This window comes from Plutella xylostella, chromosome 13 (genome assembly GCF_932276165.1).
Source record: "Plutella xylostella chromosome 13, ilPluXylo3.1, whole genome shotgun sequence".
Taxonomy (NCBI): domain Eukaryota; kingdom Metazoa; phylum Arthropoda; class Insecta; order Lepidoptera; family Plutellidae; genus Plutella; species Plutella xylostella.
This window is the reverse complement of record NC_063993.1, coordinates 3,444,509-3,465,466: the sequence shown is the minus strand read 5'-3', so window position 1 is coordinate 3,465,466 and position 20,958 is coordinate 3,444,509. Positions and strand designations below refer to the sequence as shown.

At 37.9% G+C, this 20,958-nt stretch overlaps 1 protein-coding gene across 1 annotated transcript; it reads left to right on the top strand.

Annotated features, from left to right (window-relative positions):
- The first annotated feature begins 3,720 nt into the window (after positions 1–3,720).
- LOC105392523 (phospholipase D2) lies at positions 3,721–20,097 on the top strand. Its single transcript, XM_048625003.1, has 20 exons — positions 3,721–4,144; positions 4,840–5,034; positions 5,574–5,736; positions 7,112–7,387; positions 8,762–8,882; positions 9,399–9,550; positions 10,084–10,215; positions 12,079–12,227; positions 12,768–13,003; positions 13,249–13,353; positions 13,707–13,846; positions 14,257–14,418; positions 14,794–15,335; positions 15,418–15,550; positions 15,634–15,742; positions 16,040–16,210; positions 16,731–16,897; positions 17,863–18,103; positions 18,631–18,873; positions 19,192–20,097. Exons 1-20 carry the CDS (start codon positions 3,976–3,978, stop codon positions 19,393–19,395), a joined length of 3,810 nt encoding a protein of 1,269 aa, XP_048480960.1. The 5' UTR covers positions 3,721–3,975; the 3' UTR covers positions 19,396–20,097.
- Positions 20,098–20,958: the final 861 nt, after the last annotated feature.

Here is a 20,958-nt window from a genome sequence, read left to right as displayed (position 1 = left end):
AGAATATAATATCTAAACATATAGAGAAAAATATACTAATTATTTGTAACCACGGGACGCGGTTTGATTTTATCCAGATCCTTTGCGCATCTGATGGCGAATATGGGCGAGGTCTCTGTTTCTGATTTTTCTTGATCTGTTTGAGATTTCTCGGGAAAACTACAGATTTTGGCCAGATTTAGTAGTACTTTGCTATAAAAATCCATGCTCGCAAGGATGGAGTAAAATGCTTATCATCGCTGATAGAAATATTAATTATAAATTAATTGTCTTAATAGTTTTTTTAAACTAAAGTACCCAGTTTTTTCGACCTCTGGCGACCCCCCTACAGAAGCTTCGACCCACAGGTTGAAAAAACTGCCTCTAGTTGGCTAAGCTCATCAGTCCAGCAGGCTGGAGGGCGTTTCACGTTTAGTTTGCATGTTTGTGACACACTCGAAAACTTAATACCTACCCAAATGGTCACCATTTCTTAGGCAAATATGACCAGCGTACCGCGATTTCAGCTTTTAATATTTCACAGGCTACAGTATGCTACAGTGCTAGAACTTTAGTGTTCTAACGCATTACATATTTCTGATGCGATCCTTCACATTCTTTATTGTAAGTAACATCTTGGGGGTTTTGTAAATAGGTAATTATATATACCTATATTTTTATATATATTTTTAAAACCTTAGTACCTAAACCTGCTACAAAATTGATAAAGTTTGGGCTGTGTTTTTCCAACATTCATAATATTACATAGAATTAACATTAACGCCTGAGCATAAGATTTAGCAGCAAGTAGCATAGCGGACTTTATTAACATAGAATACTGTAAAGTTATGTGGAATGTGAGAAAGAAAGTTAGTACCTAACCAGACTGTTTTCGAACTGCCTATAAAAATACACACGTAAATACCTATATCTACTAACCAGATAGCAATTTAAACTTGTTTCAGCCTTGCATTAAGTTTGAACTGTCAAATGAGAAGACTTGCAACAAGTCTGATGAGGCAAGTGAGTAAACTTGTGGCAAGTTTAAATCAAACTTTCTAGTTTCCCTTAATAAAACTTGCTGCAATTTTGACACGACAAATTGGCATAATTATCGGGTTAAAAAAACTGCAATGTTCACACGACAAATTTGTAGTGGGGAGCATTGGGGCAGGGTGCTGCGTCGACCAGGAGAGAATGGCTCTCCTTGCTGACCCGCCGAGGTGCAGTGTGCTGTCCCAGGCGCTGATGGTCGGTCGAGACGAGAGGGCTGGAGTTCTACTATGGTCGAGGAAGTGACCAGTTATTCAATTAACTTGCTGCCCAACGGTTAGTTTTGGGGCCCTGTATATGTCGCAGGCAACTGGTTTAATCTCCTGTTTGATTGAACCACTAGGCCGTTCATTGGATGGCGCTATTCAGTTGTATGACTAAAGGACAACTCGTCAAGTCGTTGATTGTAACGTTCGACGTCTTGACTGAACGTCATTCAGCGAAGTCGTTGAATGGAATATAGTATAGCAACTTTGTAATGTCTGGTTAGGGTGAACATCACCAGACAAGAGTCAACAAAAAGACTATGTTACAAAGCTCTTATCTCAGAAATTAACTAAACAATAACAATAAACGTACCTTCATATTGTTGTTCATAATTATCCAGTTTCACCACTTTTTTTCTTTGAAACTATCCGCCCGCGGCGTAATAATAGGTAAATTCATGTTGTCACACTATTTTAACACAAATAATGCACTTTAAAGCTAATTTATTTGCAAAAAACTAACAATATAGGTGCTTTTAGTGTCAGCTGTTAGCTGTTAGACGCCATATTTGTTTTATTCACCACCTGACTGATTTTAAGTCAGCTAACTAGTTGGACGTTTTGTGACGTTTGTACAATCAACGTTCGGCCTAGTCATACAACTGAACAGCGCCATCCAATGAACGGGCTAGTGGTTCAATCTAACAGGAGATTAAACCAGTTGCCTGCGACATATATATAGCAGCGTAGGTGAAAAACTTCGAATGCGCGATGTAGTATTTCGTTTTCATACTTATTCCGTGTATTGCGTTCCGAGCGCCATCTGTTGATTGTGTGGCGAGGTATCCGCCACATGCTTATTTTATAAGAATAAAAAGTGCTCTAAATAAAATAAAAAAAATAAAAACCGGCCAAGTGCGAGTCGGGCTCGCGCACAAAGGGTTCCGTAGCAGCAAAATTACAGTTAAATCAACCTATCTCAAAAACTATAAGAGATACTTTGATCAAACCAAAAATCGTTGAAAGAGTTAATAAGCATGCATCACCTCTATTTTTTTTAGAATTTTATACCCCGTAGTTATAAAAATAGAGGGGGGGGGACATACTTTTTACGACTTTGAGAGCTGATATCTCAAAAACCGTTCACTTTAAGAAAAATGTTTTTTAGAAAACTTTATATCATTTTAAAAGACCTTTCCATTGATACCCCACACGGGTATGTACATCGAAAAAAAAAATTTCATCCCTCAGTTACATGTATGGGGGGCCCCACCCCCAATTCTTTTTTTTACTATTTAGTGTCATATTTTTGTAGCGGTTCATACAACACATATTCCCATCAAATTTCATCACTGTAGTACTTATAGTTTCCGAGTAAATCGGCTGTGACAGACGGACAGACGGACAGACGGACAGACGGACATGACGAAACTATAAGGGTTCCGTTTTTGCCATTTTGGCTACGGAACCTTAAAAAGCAGCAAAATCTTTAAACAAATATCTGCCCCAGCCGTGAATCGTACCCGGGACCTTCGGCATAGTAGTCAGGGCCACTAACCACTACTTTCACAAGCTTACAGCTAATTTGAAATAAACTTGCTAAAAAAAAACTTTCTTTCACAAGCTTACAGCAAATTTAAAATAGGAAATTTGACGTTGCAACTATATATCACATAAAAAACAAACTTGCAGCAAGCTAACATGTTATCTGGATACCTAGTTACTCCTAAAGTTCCTACCTATTACTCATCGAATGCATAATAAAATACTAGAGAATACAAATTTCAGGGAATTTAACGCCACGTTCGTTACTGGCAGGACTGCCTCAATCCTTTTTTTCGGGCTTAATAATTTTCTTCTTTACTTTTGCTTGTCTTCGTCATCACCATGATGATTAGGTAGGTACATGAAAAAGAAACCGGTTAGCGGTTACCGGAAACCGGAAATGGAACGGACCAATGCTGAGAAGAAAAAGTGACGTCATCTAGTATGAGTAGTTTGACGTCTGACTTTTGATTTGAAGTTTAGTTTTGTTTGATTGACGTTTGTTCGTAGTGGAGAGGTGGAGAGTGGAGTTCGAGTTCGTATCAACTTGTACCAATGTTTGTGGAGTTTGTGCAGTAAGAAAATAATTTATTTCGCGAGTGTTCACTGTGTTGAACACTGGTTCGTGTGTAGTGGTCGCAGTGGATTAGGTCGTGGTTTTGTTATTATATTAGTTTCTTTATTGAAACTTCGTTCATACATAACTGCATCCTAGTCCGCGTATTTCCATGAGTCAAAAACATTCAGTAAAGTCTGAAATAACGTCTTCTTCATAGTTTGTATTGCTGAAAGATAAATTACCCTAACAAGAAACTATAATTACGCCTACTGCAATCAAAACACCACTCTGATGCGAGATTACAACCTTGTGCACAACAGCTGATAGTTGGTAAGTAGGTAGCGATTTTACATTATCCATCAAATATATACAAAAACCTTGTAAATAGGAACCTTGTCCATTGAACCGCGACTATTGCCGTCAATGCTGTCGTGGAATCAAGTGTTTTTGCTATGTTTTAGCTCTGTAAGTATTTACTTGATTGAATAATTTTGTGTTGCACAGTCTACTGAAGTGTTATTTTATTTTTATTGTTACTGATATAAACTGATAAGAACAAATACTACTCCCAACAAAGTCCTAGCACTTACTGAAGTGAGGTTTCATTGTACAGGTTATCTTATCTGAAAGATTATGTGCACAAGTGTTCCATACAATGGAGATTTTCAGCAGTGTAACGGTCAACACATATCATATCAACATTCAGTGGGTTATGAGGTGCTTAAGCCAATTTGTTTGGCAAATAGTATTCTAATGGATCGCTCAGAACTTACATTAAGTTTTCACAATCTTATAAAGAGAGGTATTTATTTGTGAAGTGTTTGTTTTGTAACAAAAATGTGATGTAAGCTTCATAAGTTTAGTGAATGTTAGAAAGTGAAAACAAATGTGATTGGCAGCTGTTCAGCTTGAGTGGAACCTGCTGAACAAACTAACATTTATATAATTTTTTGTCCTGTTCTATTGTAGTGTTAATCTTACCATATGGGATATGATAACTGTTGGCTTCTGTTGTTTATGCAGCTCAATTTGAATATTATGTTATCTTTGACTGTGATCCTCTACATATTTTGGAGCGACTTTATAGCTGTACATAGTTCATGATATTCAATTCAATATTTACAAATTGTTTTGAAATAGATAATAGATACTTGGAAAAAATTATGTACATAGAGATAAGGTGGTAAATGACAAGAACTTTCATACATAATGCTGTACAGTTCTTGTAATCATAAACATCAGTCTAGCTGTTGAGTTTATCACCGACACAATAAGAAGAAAATCATCCACTGCTGCAGTAATCCTAATCAGATTTTTCACTATGTCTTAAGTATATTGTCCGTGAGATACTACAACTACATCATATAACATACCATACAAATACTTACAAACAATCAAAACATTCAAAATAAAATAATTATTAGATTAATTAACAAATTACTTAAGTAAGTACATACTTAACTTAACTAATTTACCTAATAAGTGTAAAATTTTCAGATGAAGAACAATACAGTTACACAAACTACGCCATGGAGACCCCAACTCCCGGCTCAGACTGTCTGCCGGACATGTTCTCTCGGCTGGACTCACTGACAGCCATCGACTCCGACTTCGACGAGAGTCTGGCCGTGCCGGAGTCCTTGTCTGTCATTGAAGATAAATCTGAAAATAAAGAGGAAACTGATGCCACAGGTAAGCTTTGAAATTCATGTTATACATTAAAAAAATATATATTGATATTATAAATTCTGCCTTACATTAAATAAATAATAATTATTAAGTTATTTTAGAATAAGTACCTACCATACATTTTCCACAGTGTCTTGAGTCATATAACTACATTATTTATAGGTACTTGTCTATGTACTTGTGTACCTATAAATGTATATCATGAATGGTGTTTCTGAGTCATGGGTTTCTTTGTTTCTGCACCTGATAATTTTTTAATTAATAATCTAGGCTAGTAGATTGTATAAATCAAGATAAGCAAATCCTACAACTAAAACTAAACAATAACAACTACAGTCAATTTTTTTTAATTTACTGGTTGTAACTTGTATGTATTTTTATTTCTCTGAGCTTTGATAAAATTTGAAGTAAAAGCTAGGCCATAGAGTATAATATATATTATATACTGAAAAGGCTGAGCTAGGCTTTGTTCAGGCTTTTAGTAAGCCTTATTCCCAAAAAGCTTTGATAGGATTTACAATGTTTTTTTTAATGTATTTCAGATACAAAAAATCCGCTAACATCAGTGCCATTCAAAAGTATTCACAGCCCTACACTGAAGTTCAAGTCAGTGCAAAGGAAAGTCTTCATTCCGGGTGTTGAAATAAAAGTCAAATTCCTAGAAAATGAAAGAAGCGTCACGACACACCTCCTCAATCCCAATTTGTAAGTACTTACTAATAATTATAACGATCCTGAAGTATTTTGTAGAACCCTTCCTTCATTGGAACGAGACCCGTGCCCGTGCCCCAGCAGTGGGGACGTGATGGGTCTCGTGATGATGAAGTATTTTAAATATTTAGTTACTAAAATTAAAATTTGACCTTTTTGGATCGGCACCACTGTATGATGATTTGTTGATATTCAACAACCAATTATTTTATTTCACTGAATTAGTGTTATGTTTATCAAGGTCCAAATCTAGGTCATCTGTATCCGCGCGTTGAATTATTTGGCATTCCCAAACTGATAATGCAAATCGAACAACGTATTTACATTTAGATATATATTTGTTATCAACATGAATCACAATCAGCCTATTTAGCGAAATAATGTAAGCACTGCTGTGATTTTTTATCATTAATTCATATTGTGTTAGGTTGATATTTTAATCTACGTATAAAACATATACGCATAATTAAATGTAAACAGTGGCATTAAAATTGCGTTGCGCTACTGTATTTTTATTTTATTATCTCAGATCTATGTCTACCTAAAGTAAATCGTCAAGTGCCGGTTATGCGGCGTTTAGACGAATACAGTAGGCACGGACCGAGTGTCTGTTTGGATGCTACTGTAATGTGAAAACACATATAATTGAAACCCTCTCAGACAACGGCCAATTAGCCGAATCTGAGCATAATCTTTATATACTTTTGGAAAAGCGGTCATATCTTAATACAGGTTTTCAAAATATGGCGTCACTTACATACTTGTACCAAATAACTTGTATTTTTTGTAATCTATTTTCACACAAGCAGGCTAGGATACAGGCATACTTTATTGTGCAAATTTCGCTTTAAGTTTACTTGATATTGGTAGGCAGGTCCGTAAATAGCTGTACTGATCTTAAGATGCTTTTATACAATTGACGCGTGCTATTGTTTCACCTTGACTACGCTAGTCTGGCCTCCCATGATCTCAGGTGGCTTCCGTAGCTAATACTAAAATGACCATTCATTCATAGCGCACTCTATTAAATCGTTTGTGATGATTCAGCCTCATTGCCTTTACCCACACTTTTTGTATGATGTCGGCCTGTTTAACACCAATTTGACGTAATTGTTTTCAAGGTAATTATAATAACAATGAGATAGATGCCAGCAAAAATTGCTCATGTGGTTTTTGTACTTGTTGTGCTAAATCTTTCCCAAGGATCACTGGATAGAAATTATTTTTCCACTACACGATTTTTCTGTGCTCTTTTTGTGTAATAAATACTACGACGATGAGCTACAACGATAACATTTGTAGGGGAAAAACACCTATACTCGTATGTATATTACAACTACTGCTACACCCCAAACAACATCTATTTCAGATACACAATCCAACTAGAGCACGGCGAGTTCACATGGACCATCAAGCGACGGTACAAGCACATACTATATCTACACCAGCAGCTCAGCCTATACCGGACTTCCCTCAACATTCCCTTCCCCACAAAGACGCATAAGAGCAGAAGAGCCAGTTTCAAGAACACACTTCACACGGAGGAAAAGGCAGAGAAGATGGCGATGGAGGCGACCGTACCTTCTAGGAGCAATTCGAAACGAAAAGACGCGAGGCCTAAGAAAAGGAAGGGCGCTTTGCCGAGGTAAGATTAAATTTTAAACATAATAGCTACAGTGAAACTATAAAGTCCTGAAATTAAATGAGGGCACTGCTATCTTTCATGTAGCAACCCTATATAGCGAAACATAACTGACTTTGATACTTGAAATTTTGCCTGTTAACTTCCTACCTATTTATGTATTTAAAAACAACTTACCATCCACAAAAAAGCTCTTATACAAGCTAGAAGGTGTTAATATGAAGGCTAATAGTGAAACCAATAAATATTTATTTAGATAACGTTATTACAACTGTATAAAAAAACTGGATTTGTTGACGAAGGGCACACATGGTAAAGACATCAATTTCTCTTTTTGGACGGCCAGTTCTGTTTCTTCCAGGAGTTAGAAATATTCCATATTTTGCCCTCTTTGGCACGCTGGTCCGATATAACTATAAAATAAAATAAAAAAATCTTTTTGAGTTACACAATGCCCCCCAAATTCACACAATGTGAATTTAGTAAGTAACCAAACATATATCTTCAAGTATCAAAATGTTAAGGTTTGACTCAACTGAAACCAGATGAAACCTACAATCAGTAGTATGTAAACAATGTTCGACTTGGGCTCTAAACCTAGGTTTATCGATAAATGAAGCGTTGGTACTAATAAAAAATGAGTTATTACAATTTGTACAATGCTACATACCCGTCATAGACGCAGTACGAGCGTAAACATCCTCCAAATTCGACAAAATGTGTCCAGCTTGATGTTCCGCTAAACATTGTATTAAAACTCGATAAATAACTTCACTAGCTTGACGAATATTTTTCTTCATCTTCCTAATTGCAACCAAGCGTAAATTGTTGCTTTTATCTAGATTATCCTTATAATTAATAAGAAAATTCAAAAAAACAACCAACCACCTATTGACATAAACAATTGTTATGACTTTTATGTTTCTTTTCTTATGGTGCCAGGCTCCTGAAAATTTTAGTTCCTCAAACATTAATTTCAGGACTTTATAGTTTCACTGTAGGTACTTATATAGTTCCATTTACCTACATTGCTTTCATCATTGATGAGGTAAGCCGAGGACAGAGTGTTCTGGCGCTGCTTGGGAGAGGCCTGTCCAGCTGTGGATGATTAAGAAAAGAATGTGCTTATGGTTAATGAACATATAGTTTGTGTAACAAGGATTAACCACGTTATCTAGGCACTGACGGACTCAATACAATGTACTTAATTGTTGTGTCATAAACTCATACCACAAGGGTGATGTAATAATTGTAACGTCATCAATATAATCAGTGGTTATTTTATTACGTTTGAATCAGTCATACATACATAACCTATATTATGAGTAGGTATTTTCCAATTCAACACCTAAAACGTATGAATTTTATACTTTGCAGGTTTCCTAAAAAGCCCGAAGTGATGATAACTTATGACGGCATCCAGCTCAGAATGAAGCAACTCGAAGAGTATCTCTATAATCTGCTTAACATATCTATTTATAGGAATCATAATGAAACTGTAAGTACTTGCACTTAAGTATTTTTCGAGGGGAAACCCCAGTGTTAAAAGGCCAGCACTTGTACAAGTACTTATTTGTGTAAAGAATACTTGTAAACAATATCGATGTTTTGACCTTTTCACAACTTGTATAAAGCATTTTGGTTGGATGTAATTTTCTTATTGATAATACGCACGTTTTACCTATCTGCCAAAATGGAGCACTAGATCTAGCGCTCATTACCATTAGAGCACTGGGACTTGATTTTTATCTATTAGTATGGACGACTTGTACCTACCATCTTTTATGTAATGTTTCTCACTGTATAATATTTGTCTATGCTTACATGGTGTGTAAATAAACTATTTTTGATTTTGATTTATCCAGCGCACCCCAATCTGACTGGCTAATCCTTTCGCCACTATGGTAGCTAGAAAAAAGACTACTGGTTACATATCTGAGGCACTGGATAGCGGTATACCCCAATTTATGGTATCTTTGAAAATAACTGTAATGTTGAATAAATCAATTTCCAGGTGAAGTTTCTAGAAGTTTCTCAGCTGTCGTTCATCGCGGAGCTGGGTCCGAAGGGCAAGGAGGGGCTGATCCTGAAGCGCACGGGCTCCACGCAGCCCGGCCAGGCCGGCTGCAACCTGTGCGGCCTGCTGGGGAACATGATCTGTGTCAGGTATTGTATTGGCACAAGCACAGAATAATAACTACAAACTAGAAGGCCGGGTGACGACGGAACGCCGACGTACCGTATGGAATTTGGCACAGGGCATAGAGCGTGATTTTTCGGGGTGCTTTCGTCCATGGCGACACTGATATCTATTGCAAGTATGTGACGCTTTCAGATAGCTAATAAAAGTTGACTGCAGCTGGTGGTAAGTATGATATTCTCAGACCATAGGCAAGATCCCGAGAAATACTTAGGAAGGATGGAAGAAACCATTTTAAAAATATAGTTTAAGATAGCGTTTTTATTTATAAGCACTTTACTGTAAGAAATATGGACAAATTATATAACATGTTAGCGTAATATACGCTGGCAGCGTGGTAAGTAAATAGTAACTAGTTCATACAAAGAACCCATGTGCACTTTCGGCACAGTTCGAGATGCTGACATTCCAAGTGGATTCCTGGTTATAAGCGAAATTGAGATACCTACATGCATAAAATTTGCGCTGCATGTATTTTTATTTTAACTTTACATTACAGATGCAACTACTTCTGCACGGTGCTAGTATGTGCGAAGTGGCAGGAGCGGTGGATGTTTGTGAAGGACACCTACTTCGGCTACATTCGGCCCAGCGACGGGGTGGTGAAAGGAATCATGCTGTTTGATCAGGGGTGAGTATCTTTACATTATTAATAATAGAATTATCTTGTATACTAGAAATCGTACAGTTCCCCAAAATTGATAATGCACATAGTAATCTTCGTCATTGTTCGGCAACGGTCGTATTCCCGAGCGTTAGAAAACTATTATGTATTTAGAGTGGCTAAGTGCATTTTCTTCATGAAATTTTAGTAGAATTATGTAATTGGTGCTAAAAGAGATAATTGATTTATCAGTAACGAAATTTGATTCGATAATTCATAATATTCCATAACATTAAAATTTACTTCAAGTGTCTTACTGAAGCTGATGTAAAGATGGATGAAAGAAGGTTTGAATAACACAAGGTTTATATTATAAGGAGAAATGGATTTCAAACACAGGTGTATATAAAAAAATTGAAATCTCAGTTCAAAAGTATTTACAGCACTGATTATTTCACATTAATAAAAATGTTTACATTAAAATCTCAGTTTAAAAGTATTTACAGCGCTGATCATTCACAATAATATTACAATTACAAACTTGGTCTTTTGGGTGTGGCTTTATTGGCAAAGTGAAGTCTATCAATGTGACGCATATTTTATTCTTAAATGTGCCTCATAATATGGCATCGTCAAAAATAATTAAAGTTGAAATTAAATTCACATTTGAAAAAAATAACAAGAACGATGTGTAATTGCAGCTCTTTATAATTCCACAAAAGTAATATTGATCTTGACCTTGAGACCCTTGACTGATCGGTGACAGCCACCGACCGCCCAAATTGTTTTCGATTATGTGTCACATGATATTGGCTACTATTGCTTTCGAACAAGGATCAAAATGCAAGTGCTTTGTTTAAGGCACTGATTCGGGTGTTTCCGGGAATACGACAGTTTGCGAAGATTTGCATGCGCATTATTAATATGGGAGAACTGTATGTATCTTGACCAAAATAGATATTTTGAGCGCGCCCTTGCTGCAACAGACGAATAGCGATCGGCCTGCATAGCGGATACAGAGGGTGAAGATACATGGTTTTACCTGTGCTCCTGTTGATTTTTCTCTGATCCAAACCTGAATTATTTGTTATGCCGATATCATAATTATGGTGGTGCAGTTATTTACAATTTCCTCTTGCACTTTCTCCCTTACTAAATCTTACTTGCATTAGTTTTAATATTTTATTATGGTTTCCTATAAACTTTATCTTGACCTGTTCTTCGTATTACATACCTACTTATGAACAAGTTATTTTTCTATTCAACGCAGCCCGGAATGAGTGAGTATACTCGTAGTCTGTAGATTGATAAAGTGCTAAAAACTGTCTGTGTGATTAGAGTTCTTGCTAACGTTTTGTTTGTCAATTTTTTTATTTAATCAATGTAAGTATTCGTTTTATTCCATACACAAAACATCTGTATTTAAAACATACATATTTATGACTATAAATTCACGCACATGCCATAATAATTTAACAATTTACTTAGTTCAAGACATTCTCATTTGTATGAATCCTAATCCTAATCCTAACTAATATTATAAATGCGAAAGTAACTGTGTCTGTCTGTCTGTCTGTTACTCTTTCACGCCAAAACTACTGAACGGATTTGAATGAAATTTGGTATACATATGGTATAGACCCTGGGAAAGAACATAGGCTACTTTTAATCCCGGAATTCCCACGGGAAAACTTTTTAAGGCGAAGCGAAGCTCGCGGGCACAGCTAGTTCACAATATATCAAGCTTTACAACATAATGTATATTGTATTTGTATATTGTGCAATGAAGAATAAATAAATAAATAAATAAATAATGAGTACATGTGCTGCCATCTACATTCAGCTCTCACCAGCCAACCCCATAGAATTATATTCATTTGTCAATTTCAGTTTTGAAGTATCGAGTGGCATGTACTCGACGGGAATGAACCACGGCCTGCAAATACTGAACCAGAGCCGGCAGATGGTGATCAAGTGTTGGACCAGGAGGAAGAGCAAAGAGTGGATGCATCACCTCAAAACTGTTGCTAACCAGACTGGTAAGCCATTGCGAATTATCGAAACTAATTATAAACAGCCATATAGGTTTTAGGTAAAAAAAAAACTTGACATGTACACCACAATATAAATTAAGTGACTTGATCAATTCGAAGCTATTGATGCGCCCTATCTCGCTCGTTTGCTATTACGACAAGACGCGTTTCGAATCCTATCTTATCATTTACTTAAAATGCAACATGCCTATTGGTCGATATACCTAGTTACTATTTTGATAAGGCACTATATTATGGGCAGTGCGCTGTGCTCATAAAAAAAACTCATCGTAAGGATGACTTGTGCAATAAAGAATTAAATAAATAAATGACTACATCATGAGCTTTGCTTTTATTTAAAAATGTTTTCCCATACGATTTCGTATTCTCTGATGCATAGGTGATATTACTGTAAAGGAATCACACATCTAAATGGAATTCGTACTTTTTCCTAAAAGACAAACAAACATTACACTCTCACCTTGTTATACATATTATATGTAACTCTGATATACCACTATCTATAAAACCAACCCTTATTTCCAGCCCGAGACTTCACGTACCCAAACGTGCACCACTCCTTCGCCCCCCCGCGCCCCGCCACCCCCGCCGGGACCTTCGTAGACGGCTCCTCATACCTTTCCCATATAGCGGACGCCATGGAACTAGCACAGGAAGAGATCTTCATAGCGGACTGGTGGTTGAGCCCCGAGATCTATATGAAGCGGCCGAGTCAGAACCCGAATTATTGGCGATTGGATATCATTTTGAAGAGGAAGGCTGTGAGTTTTGGCATAGTTTTGGCTTTTGTTTTGGTGGTGGGAGAGAGATGGGTTATTTTAAATATATCTGTTTTAATAAATGCGGATTTCGTATAATTTTGGTAATGTTAAATTTCCTGAATTGTGCTATCCGGCGCTAATCTGTCTGGCCAATCCAATAACGTTTGTTACCGACATGATAAGAAGAAAGTCTTGAGCGTTTTTCAATGATAAACATACCTAAATATGTAACTGACTATTTACAGGCACAAGGCGTTAAAATATTCATAATGCTGTACAAAGAGGTCGAGATGGCGCTTGGTATCAACAGTTTCTACAGCAAAAGCATATTAGCTGGCGAAAACATTAAGGTGAGATACCTTCATTACTTTATACGTTTATGTATAAACCTAGCTTATAGTACTGGTAGTAAAGTACTAAAGCTGCGTTTACACAATAAGAGTGTGCTTCGTCCAAACCCCGATTACGCTAATTGGCTATCGTTGTCCGAAAACGCTCGGATCAATCGTATTTACACATTACGAGTAGCATCCGAACAATCACCAGTCCGTCAATCAATTACTCTTATTGTGTAAACGCCTCTCAATTCCCAATCAGCTACATGCTTACACTCTTGTGACTTGTCTTGACGGCAAAAACATTCAGGCCTTGTAAATCAAAATTTCCCGTTAACAAAATAAAGACCTGGTGCAAATCTAACTAGGTTTTCCGTCATCCAGACCACGCGAAGGCGGGGGTGCTATTCTGGGCGCACCACGAGAAGATCGTGTGCGTGGACCAGTGCGTCGCGTTTGTCGGCGGAATCGACCTCTGCTATGGACGCTGGGATGATTACAAGCATCGGTGAGTGTTGAAAAATTAAATATTAGAGATAAAACTGATGAAATAGCCATCTAAACATTACAGTATAGGTGTTTCTTTTTGGTTTTACCCATTTCCAACTCAAGTAGTCTCAATTATCGAACTAATCTGCTGTGATCACTATATATTTTTGGGGCATCTATTCTCGATACCCGAAAGCTTAAAAGACAAGATATACTAGATTTTGGTAGACGTATCCAAGACTACCGACGCATGGTAGTGAAGTTAAGATACGTAATTAAAGTCCTACATCATGCTATTATGTATTTTAATGTAGTGGCCCACCAAGTTAAACGGTTCATCTTGATCAGATGACCCTGTATTTTCAATAAATAAAAAAAACAGTTAATTTACCTACTTGTCTACCTACTCTGTGTACTTGTCGTTCCCAGGTTGACAGACCTAGGTAACGTCACCGAGCCGCAAACATCAATAAAATCCAAGAAGAAGACGTCGAGCTCCCCCGGCGGCGGACTGTACCTGTCCGGCGGCGGCGACGGCGCGCTGGCTCTAGCACGGAGCTCCAGAGATATCGTGCTGGGGTTCCAGAACGAGTGAGTTTATACAGGATGTTGCGGAAGTTGCGTAGTACTAGTGCAGTGAATTTTTCATAAGTTGGAGAGCTGAAGTTGTTGAATTACAGCCTGCCTGACTAGTCAACTCCTTTACCCCCCTCTCGATTTACTTTACATTTTTTGCAACACCCTGTATAATGTGTGCAGATATAGAAATAGTTTCAATATGGCGACCGTACAATAAAAGTGGGCCTAGAATGCAATGGAGGGGCAGACCTTTCGAATAAAGCGTGACACTTGACATAAACACTATCACACTCGCGTTTCAGTCCTTCATAGACATATTATTTTCCATAGCGCTAAGTTATTAATTTGTTTAGTTACTTTATAATGAGATGAATTTTTTTTTGCCAGCTCTGAAGAGCAAGCAGAAGAAGAGTCGACGTCAGAAGAAACAAAAGAAGAAGAAGACATTCCACAACAGAACCTGCCAGTACTACAACCGGGTGACAACCTCCTTATAACCGAACCTCCTTCGCACCAGAAACTTGAAAACGGAGATTCATTAGACGCTTCCAATTTTGAAAATCCTGACGCTCAGAAACGCAATGTTTTGAACAAAATCACTGATCGCGGCAAAGACATCATAAGCATTCTTTACCCACCATTTGAAGAAGAGAGAAACGAGCAAAAGTTTGACGATTCCGAACGGAAAAAGGCAGAGAAGTACGCCAAATCGACGGACCAAATCTTGCGTGTTGATTCGTTTCAAATACCGCGCAGTTCTAAAGTTAGTCAGCCGACGCCATTGGCTCAGGTCATTGAAGGGAGGGTCGTTACAGCAGAAACTAAATCTGCAGAGGAACCGCTGGAGGGAAATTCTAAACTCTGGATCGGAAAGGATTACACGAATTTTATCGTTAAGGACTTTAATAATTTAGATCTGCCTTTTGTTGGTAAGTTACAAATTTTATTTTGTGTTATAGTTGATATTTACTTGGAAACGCACATTGCTAACATATTTCTGTTTAATTTTAGACCTAGTGGACAGGCACACAACGCCGAGAATGCCTTGGCACGACATCGGCGTGATAGTGCAAGGGGCTGCCGCAAGGGATGTGGCCAGACATTTTATACAACGCTGGAATGCTATCAAATTGGAAAAGTATAGGTAAATCATTATACTATTAACGGACCTTAGTATAGAAGTTCTAGACTTTTTGGTAGTAAATACTAATCGTTTATATTTTCCAGGCAAAATGCAAACTACCCATACCTACTCCCGAAAACATACAACGACATCAAACCTTTAAAAGATCTGGAACATTACCTCAATGTTAACATACAAAGTGCATCATGTCAGGTGAGCCTAATTTCAGAGAAAACTTATACATATGTAGATAGGTTGTTGTACATTATTCCTAAACCAACTTTCGACAGTATTATTTACGTCTATTCTTCGGACACATCCAGAACCCTATAACAAAATATCCTACATATTTATTATGTAAACCTACACATATTATGTGTCTCGGCCGGGAATCAAACCCGGGACCCTCGCCAAAAGCAGTCAGACTAACTACTGCGAAACCCGGTGGTCTTAGGTTAACAACTCAACATTCACTACAAACTTTTAACTTACAGTTTCTTTGACTTTCAGGTCCTCCGCAGTGTATCAAGCTGGTCGTGCGGCTTCCTAGACCCGGACACGGTGGAACAGAGCATCCACGAGGCATACGTCGACACGATCACTCGAGCCCAACACTACGTGTATATAGAGAACCAGTTCTTCATCACTCTGTCCCGCTCTAGCGTGCATGTGAGGAATCAGGTGAGAGGGAGATGGCAATGTTAAGCTATTCACAATATACCCTATCTATCTCGAGCTTGCGAGGCAAATAAGGTATCAAGTATCAATAAATGCAGGAGGTAGATTGCACTATGAAAGCTATGTATGCATAGCAACACCATGATACTTCTACCCCCTTTAATGAAAAGTCTTGCAACAGTTGTGACCACCATGGTTATGACAGAGAATACATTTTTACTAGCGGAATGGATGGATTAGATTGGACTACCTGGATTGGATTGGAAAATGAATCGAAATAGCTACCTTTTGATAAGTCACCCTTAGGTCCCGGACACTACACTGAATTATGACGTCGCATCGCAAAATTCTGCGACAGTAATCAAGCATTTGCCTTCAAAAACTGTCGAAACAGTCCCAGATTTTTACGATGCGACGTCCCAACGCAGTGTTGTGTTCATGCCCTTATTCAACTTACCATATCCGTTTTTCAACTCCTAGCATGCATTCAAATGCAATTTTTAAACTCCAAACTTTCTCACAGATAGGCGAAGCCCTCTACAACCGCATAATGCGTGCACACCGCGCTTCCGAGCCGTTCCGAGTGTTCGTAGTGATGCCGCTACTGCCGGGCTTCGAGGGCGAGGTGGGCGCGCCCTCCGGCTCCTCGCTGCACGCCGTCACGCACTGGAACTACCAGAGCATATGCAGGTATGTGTAGGGGAAAATGAGAGCTTTATTTTGATACCACACACTATAGGTTTTCAGAAGAGAAGAGAAAAAACCCACCTTAGGCCGACTCCATACGTTGGCCCCAACGCTCGTACCAACGTTGGACTGCAAATTGGGTGAGGCGTACATACGTTGGCTAATAAACTAGTTGTGTCCCGGCAGGGCCAACGTAAAGATGTCCGATACAGATGAGTCCGATGAGCACATATTTATCGCCTCAGAGCAGTTAATCAGTTAAATATGTGCTCATTAATGATTCCCGCTTTTTTGAATCTTCAATTGAGAAGATCATGCCCATCTTCTGTTGAATGCTGCGCCATGCATCAGCTAATACATTTTGATTTTTATATTCCTTTCGAGTTTCATCTGATATTATTGGATGTGCTTGTTGTTAAGTTCAATAAAATCTGTAACTTTTTAATTTTGCCATAAAGGTGATGATTTTGTGGATGAGAAATCCATTCTCGCTTGACGTCCGCACTCGTTGCATGTTGCAACAGGACTGAGCAAAGCGCCAACGTGTGGGCGTGATCGCCAGCGTTGGCGCAGATTCCTTTGATAAAACCGACACGAGCCGGCCAACTACCAACGCTCGCCCCAACGTTGGGGCCAATGCAATTTTCTAGATCCATACGTTGGACGAGTAGCGTTGGGACCTGCGTTGGGGCCAACGTATGGAGCCGGCGTTATTTAGATCAGAACAGTAGTAATCGCTGGTAATGTTGTACACGGTAGCTCCTAGCTAGTTTTTGCTTACACAAAAACACATAATACCCATCCGCGGTTTTGACACATTCTATCCGCGCCTCACCACTTCCAAAGACACCTAAAAAGATATTGATAGTTTGGTTTCTACTCGTGTTCGTGGTTATGGTGCAACTTTTTTGTACAACTTCAAAAATCTTACACAAATGCCTACCTAACATTAAAATTCCTTCCAACAGGAGCCGAGAAGCCATCCTAACCCGTCTCTACGAAGCAGGCGTAACTGACCCGTCCAAATACATATCATTCCACGGCCTCCGCACCCACTCGGTGCTAGACGGCGAACCAATCACGGAGCTTATCTACGTGCATTCGAAACTACTTATAGCCGATGACAAGACGATCATATGCGGCAGCGCCAATATAAATGACCGGTCTATGATTGGAAAACGGGATTCGGAGATTGCTGTGCTGATTCAGGTTTGTGGGGTTTTACAGATTCACACTTGAAAGTGACTGTCCAATGTCCATACTCCATATTGAATGCAGTAAGTTTTCTACTTACAGCGCCACCTATTGTAAGACTTATAAACTAACTAGTACGTACAGAAACGATACTACGAACCATTTCCATGCATGGTTTTAAGTTATTGTAATTTCGCATTTCACCAGGAGATGGCGCCACTGGTCCGAAATAAACAAAAGCGGTTCCGATTATTTTTATTCTGCGTTTCTATGTTATTATAATTTCGTACTTCACCAAGAGATGGCGCCACCGGTTCCGAAATAAACAAAAGCTGTTTTGTTTGTTTCTTTTTTATTCTTCGAAGTTGCTTCGAGCTTTGTGAAGTCCTACGAACTGTTCGCCCGACCAACGACCCTTCTGAGTTCTTACCTATTCGAAATATTCTTTCCTTATTTGTTATTAGTTGGGTTCCCTATACTAATTTGCTTTCTACTGACATATTTCTTTCACACATCATCTAACATTCCCCCACGTATTCCAGGACGAGCTCTTCGACGACGGTACGATGAACGGCCAAACTTACCCCTGCGGTCGTATCGCCGGCGGCCTGCGCAAGCGCCTGTTCCGGGAACACCTGGGCCTGATGGAGGCTGACCCGGCGAGACTCGGCATAAACATCGACGACCCTTGCTCTGAACAGTTCTTTAGGAACGTCTGGCAGTGGACGTCGAAGGCCAATACTGATGTCTATGAGGAGGTTTTCCATTGTATACCTAATGATCAGGTAAGAGTTGTGGGGTGTGTGTTTTTATTTACTCAAGCGTGTACTTTCGTCCAATCACAGCGCTGCATGCATGTAGGATATATGCATGAATTGAGAAGGTTTCAATTTATATATTTTTATATTACAGTCAGTAAAAGGCAGTGCGCTTTTGTTCGATTTGATAAACCCTAAAATACTGTTGGACTTTTACACGAGTTTTAGACACGCCTAACATAATTTATGCAAACGAAGTTTCAAAAATAAACTAAAAATTAATTAACATTCTCTATTGAGAGCAAAATTTTTTGCATAAATTACTCACCCTATACTTTTCATCAGGTGCACAGTTTCGCTGAACTAAAGAAATATCAAGAGGAGAACTCACAATCATTATGGCATACGGACCGGGCGTTGGCGAACAGGAAAATCGACCTTATTTGCGGCTATTTGGTTGACTTGCCGCTCAATTTCCTCTGCAACGAAACACTGACACCCAAGAATACATCGATGGAGGGTATGATGCCGACATCTTTGTGGACGTAAAAGCAACTCTAAGACTATGAGATAAAGTAGACTCTTGGTTGTAGTAGGTAAGTTTCATTGTAGGCCTGAGGGCCTTCTACGGTTTTACGAAGCTGAGATTTTGGTTCAACTGGTTTGGCTACGGGAAACACGACTCTATACCGTAATAGATGTAAAGTAATATGTATTGAAATAATTCGTAAACTCTGAGTATCCCCCCGAAGCACAGCCATATTCATATTTGAAATTATGTAGTCATAAGTTTTATTGTAATTTATTCGTTTTACATTTAACTCTGTGTTTTGTGTATTGTCCCTCAAGTACCTGTTGTAAAATTTACGTCATAATTATGTATGTATACGCAGCTAAGTAATTTAATCAATAATAATTATATAGTAAAGTTGACTATTACTTTGATGACCTTTATTTTTTTACTACGACCGAAAAGTGTGTGACTGATTTGAATGCGTTTTACTTAGTTTACACGATTCATACTTGATAAGTGTTATTTTATTACATGATGAGATCTTTCAAATACATTTATTAATCTTATTTAGTAAGTAGGTAATATGTAATATATTTAGATGGTTCATAATCGCTGGCTGATATTGTAGATTCATGTGAGAAATATTATAATTGTACATGTGTACACGAACAACTTTTGATATTAATAATTATTTTATAATCATTTTTAATTAATAAGTTAAGTGCCAATTTCTCCATTCTCGGTTATCTAATCGACAGGGATTGATTTATAAATTAAACGTCATCTCCATATAAAATTCATGACAGATGTGTCAAAAGTTAACCACTACTCCCTGGTTATGCTCTAACCGAGAATGGAGAAATTGGCACTTATGGTTATATTATACCGGCCTTTTAGGTAAGAATTAAATACTAACCCCCTTATTCATAGAAAAGTTACAATACTTTTTAACTAATAAACTGTTTTGTCCCTCTCTGTCAAAGAACAAATTGTTCTTTGTCGGAGAGGGACAAAACAGTTTATTAGTTAAAACGTTTTGTAACTTCTCTATGAATAAGGGGGTAATTATTTTCAGTCCTTGACATTGCCTCAAAGTTTTAATTATTTACAATATGTATGTCAGTATGTAGTTTAATTCTACATTTCTAAACCCACACACTATTTAAGTAAGTTTGTAGTAAGTATACATTAGATCGATCGCTTAAAAATACTGTGCCTCTACATATAAGTACGTACATAATAAATCAATAATTTATTTTTGTTAAAACTATTTTTTATGAATGTTGTTCAGTATAATTTTGTAATGTGTATTAACTTTGTTGGTGATTGATCTGTTGAATTGAACTAATTTTGAAGAATATATTTACAATTTAATAATTATAATACGTGTTTTGTTTATAAAGCCCTATAGGCTAGGCCCCCAAAATATCTCTCGGGTTACTCTAGCATAAGAAAAACGAAGTTTTCAGAACTACAATAATATAACATGGTACAATACAATACACTACAATTTGTAACTCTCGTTCGTTCGTTTTGTACACCTAGAGTAACCCTCCTAACTTCACTTACAGAAACAATAACCTGCCTTACATGGGCTA

Bases quoted from the DNA above. Each gene is read 5' to 3' on its own strand.
- LOC105392523 (XM_048625003.1), top strand. From the start codon at position 3,976: ATGTGCACAAGTGTTCCATACAATGGAGATTTTCAGCAGTGTAACGGT. The intron at 5,035-5,573 runs GTAAGCTTTGAA...AATGTATTTCAG, and splicing joins AGAGGAAACTGATGCCACAG to ATACAAAAAATCCGCTAACA. The intron at 15,743-16,039 runs GTGAGCCTAATT...TTTGACTTTCAG, and splicing joins TACAAAGTGCATCATGTCAG to GTCCTCCGCAGTGTATCAAG.